This window comes from Rhizopus microsporus (genome assembly GCF_002708625.1).
Source record: "Rhizopus microsporus ATCC 52813 unplaced genomic scaffold scaffold_12, whole genome shotgun sequence".
Classification (NCBI taxonomy): domain Eukaryota; kingdom Fungi; phylum Mucoromycota; class Mucoromycetes; order Mucorales; family Rhizopodaceae; genus Rhizopus; species Rhizopus microsporus.
In genome coordinates, this window is record NW_019671927.1 from 832,600 (window position 1) to 836,082 (window position 3,483).

The 3,483-nt window shown below is 39.8% G+C and overlaps 1 protein-coding gene across 1 annotated transcript in view; it reads left to right on the top strand.

Annotated features, from left to right (window-relative positions):
* Positions 1-274: 274 nt before the first annotated feature.
* Positions 275-3,483, top strand: part of RHIMIDRAFT_228484 (uncharacterized protein) — a 9,218-nt gene continuing 6,009 nt past the window's right edge. Inside the window, exons 1-5 of the mRNA XM_023607616.1 lie at positions 275-944; positions 998-1,627; positions 1,690-1,973; positions 2,044-2,310; positions 2,369-3,260. Of these exons, the coding sequence (XP_023464861.1) occupies positions 422-944; positions 998-1,627; positions 1,690-1,973; positions 2,044-2,310; positions 2,369-3,260 (2,596 nt within the window). The 5' untranslated portion in view covers positions 275-421. The remainder of the gene's footprint in view (positions 945-997; positions 1,628-1,689; positions 1,974-2,043; positions 2,311-2,368; positions 3,261-3,483) is intronic.

The following is a 3,483-nucleotide window of genomic DNA, read 5'->3' on the forward strand; positions in this document are numbered from 1 at the left end:
AAAAGTAGAAAGAAATGACCCTTCGTTTCTCTCTTTCTTTCTTTATTTTTTCTATCAAGATAAGCTAATAGAATGAATTATTTGTTTGCTTAGAAATAAATGCAAAGGAAAAGGACACATGAACCCTTAGATCAAGGCAACACAAACAAAATTTTTTCTTTAATGCGTAAAAAATCATTCAAGTTCAGTAATACACAAAAAAGTGACGTTTTCTGCAAGAAATAAAAAAAAAAGAAAAAAGAAAACCTGATATTTTTACCCCTTCTTTTTCTTTCTTTCTCTCTCTTTTTTTTTCTTCTCATTTATATATAATTTGTATATATTTTAATACCATTTTATTATTATTATTTTCTCTCTCCTTTCCTTGATTTTATATTTTTTAAAATACTAATCTTTTTCATTTTAAATATAAAGAGCGGTAATGAAACGTTCTTTTGCTGAAGAAGAAGAGGAAGAAAATAATCATAACAAAAAACCTAAAGAATCGAAACAAGAAGACAAGATGAGCTTACTATCATACGTCCACAGCTTAGTACAAAATGTAGAACAAGGAAATATAGACCAGTGTTTGTCCAATTCAATAGAATCCAATTCAATTTACAAGGAATTAAACGAGAAGGATGCTGAGTTACTTAAACAACTTGATTTAAATTTAAAAAAAATAGCTCAGCGTCAATTACATTTAGAGACTGAAAATTTAAGGTGTCGTATCATGATTCAGCAACAACATCAATTATTTACTTCCCATGATCACGAGGAAAAGTCTATCATCACGAGTCAAGCTAAAGAGGAAGGTACGACTCCTGAAGACGAACTGACCTCAATTCATGATTCATCATTACTCGACAAATTGGAATCTTCTTATCACCATGAACCTACAACTTCGACAACTTCAGTTACTACAACAACAGCGAGCTCATCTAATATACCAGAAGGCTATTTCGGTAATCATCATCATAACACTCTTGTTCATCATTCATGTATTCTAATCTTCTAGCTTCAAACATTGTTGATTCCGCTGGCTTAGTCACTTCAAACAACAGCAACAGCAACAGTTCCGTATCCACCCCTCCCTTCAACATTTCTTCAGCTGCCAACTTTTACCCTGTCTATTTTGGATCCACCATGTCTCCTCCTGTCTTGGCTTTCCCCGCCGCTACAGTCGAAACAAGTTCAGATAACATCGTTTGTCCCGATTGTGTTATCCAAGCCGTCGAAGTCGCTTCTCGCGTATTCAATGGCGACTTTGGTCGACGCATTACTTGTAAACATGAACGCTGCAATACCTCGGTTGATTTTGAATCTAATGCCCCTATCAATACCCTCAAGCATGCATTTAATGCCATGGTGGATCGCTTACAAACCGTGGCTGATGAAGTGAATTATGTCGCACATGAAACTGCCGTCAAGGGCAAACTCGGTGTACAGGCTCGCTGTGGAAAGGAAATGAAAGGACTTTGGCTTGATTTTGTGGTCAATTTGAACAAGATGACTAGGAACCATTTGGAACAAGTGAGAGATATTGCAGATGTGTCAACAGCTATTGCAAAGGGTGACCTTAGTAAAGCAATGACAGTTCCCGTCAAGGGTGAAACACTACTACTGAAAAACACATTCAACACAATGGGTAAGACTTTTATTTAATGGTGAGATCATCATGTAATCATGTTACCTTATTCTTATATATAGTCAATCAATTAAACATGTTCGCATCCGAGGTTTCCAGAGTTGCTCATGAAGTCGGTACTGAAGGAAAATTAGGCGCTCAAGCAAAGGTGCAAGGAGCAGATGGCATTTGGAAAGAATTAACGGATAATGTAAACACAATGGCAGCTAACCTGACAAATCAGGTCAGAGATATTGCTCAGGTTTCAAAATCAGTAGCTCGAGGCGATTTGACTAAAAAGGTTACTGTTGAAGTCAAGGGTGAAATGTTGGACTTGAAAAATACAATCAATACGATGGTTGATCAAGTATGTACTGCTCACGACTTCACACGATAAAATGATACTAACAGGAAACTTAATTTGCGCCCAAATAAAGTTATCAATATTTGCTACGGAGGTGACACGTGTTTCCCTCGAAGTCGGAACTGAAGGTAAACTAGGCGGACAGGCAATTGTCAAGGATGTTGCAGGTACCTGGAAGGATTTGACAGATAATGTCAACATGATGGCTTCCAAGATTACAGATCAAGTCAGAGATATCGCGGTTGTCGCCAAAGCAGTTGCACAGGGTGATTTATCGAAAAAGGTCAAGGCAAACGCCCAGGGTGAAGTGCTGGAATTGAAAAATACAATGAATAAGATGGTACACATTTAGCCTAGTTTGCTTTTTTTAGAAATGGCATTAACCATATTTATACTAGGTCGACCAGTTGAATCTGTTTTCTGCAGAAGTCAGACGTGTATCACTCGAAGTAGGTGTTGAAGGAAAATTAGGTGGACAGGCCGTCGTCAAGGACGTCGGTGGTACCTGGAAAGACTTGACAGATAACGTCAATACGATGGCTGCCAATTTGACAACACAAGTACGTTCTATTGCGGAGGTCACGAAGGCTGTTGCCATGGGTGACTTGTCCAAAAAGATTGAAGTAGAGACCCGTGGCGAAATTTTGGATTTGAAGAATACGGTCAACATGATGGTAGACCAGTTACGAGTATTTGCATCCGAAGTCACCCGTGTTGCTAGAGAAGTTGGCACTGAAGGCAAACTTGGCGGGCAGGCAAGGGTGCCCAATGTGGACGGCACATGGAAAGATTTGACAGATAATGTCAACACAATGGCCACCAATCTTACTACGCAAGTGCGGTCAATTGCTGTTGTGACCAAAGCAGTTGCTAATGGTGATCTGTCGAAAAAGATCGAAGTGGACGTATCAGGAGAAATCTCGGATTTGAAGGATACGGTCAATAACATGGTGGATCAATTACGTGTGTTTGCGTCCGAAGTCACCCGTGTCGCTAGAGAAGTAGGCACAGAGGGTAAATTAGGTGGTGAAGCTATCGTGCCAACTGTCAGTGGCACTTGGAAGGATTTGACAGATAATGTCAATACCATGGCTGCTAATTTGACGACTCAAGTACGTTCTATTGCAGAGGTTACAAAAGCGGTAGCAAGAGGCGACCTTTCAAAAAAGATTGATGTTGAGACTCAAGGCGAAATCTTGGATTTGAAAAATACGGTCAATGACATGGTGGATCAATTGAGAGTATTTGCATCCGAAGTCACTCGTGTCGCTCGTGAAGTTGGTACAGAGGGTAAGCTTGGCGGTCAAGCGCTTGTACCAAATGTAGGTGGTACTTGGATGGATTTAACTGACAATGTAAACCATATGGCCACCAATCTCACGAACCAAGTCAGATCCATTGCAGAAGTAACCAAAGCCGTAGCTCTCGGCGACTTGTCCAAGAAGATCGAAGTAGAGAGTGGTGGTGAAATCCTTGATTTGAAGAATATCGTAAACTCTATGGTTGACCAGCT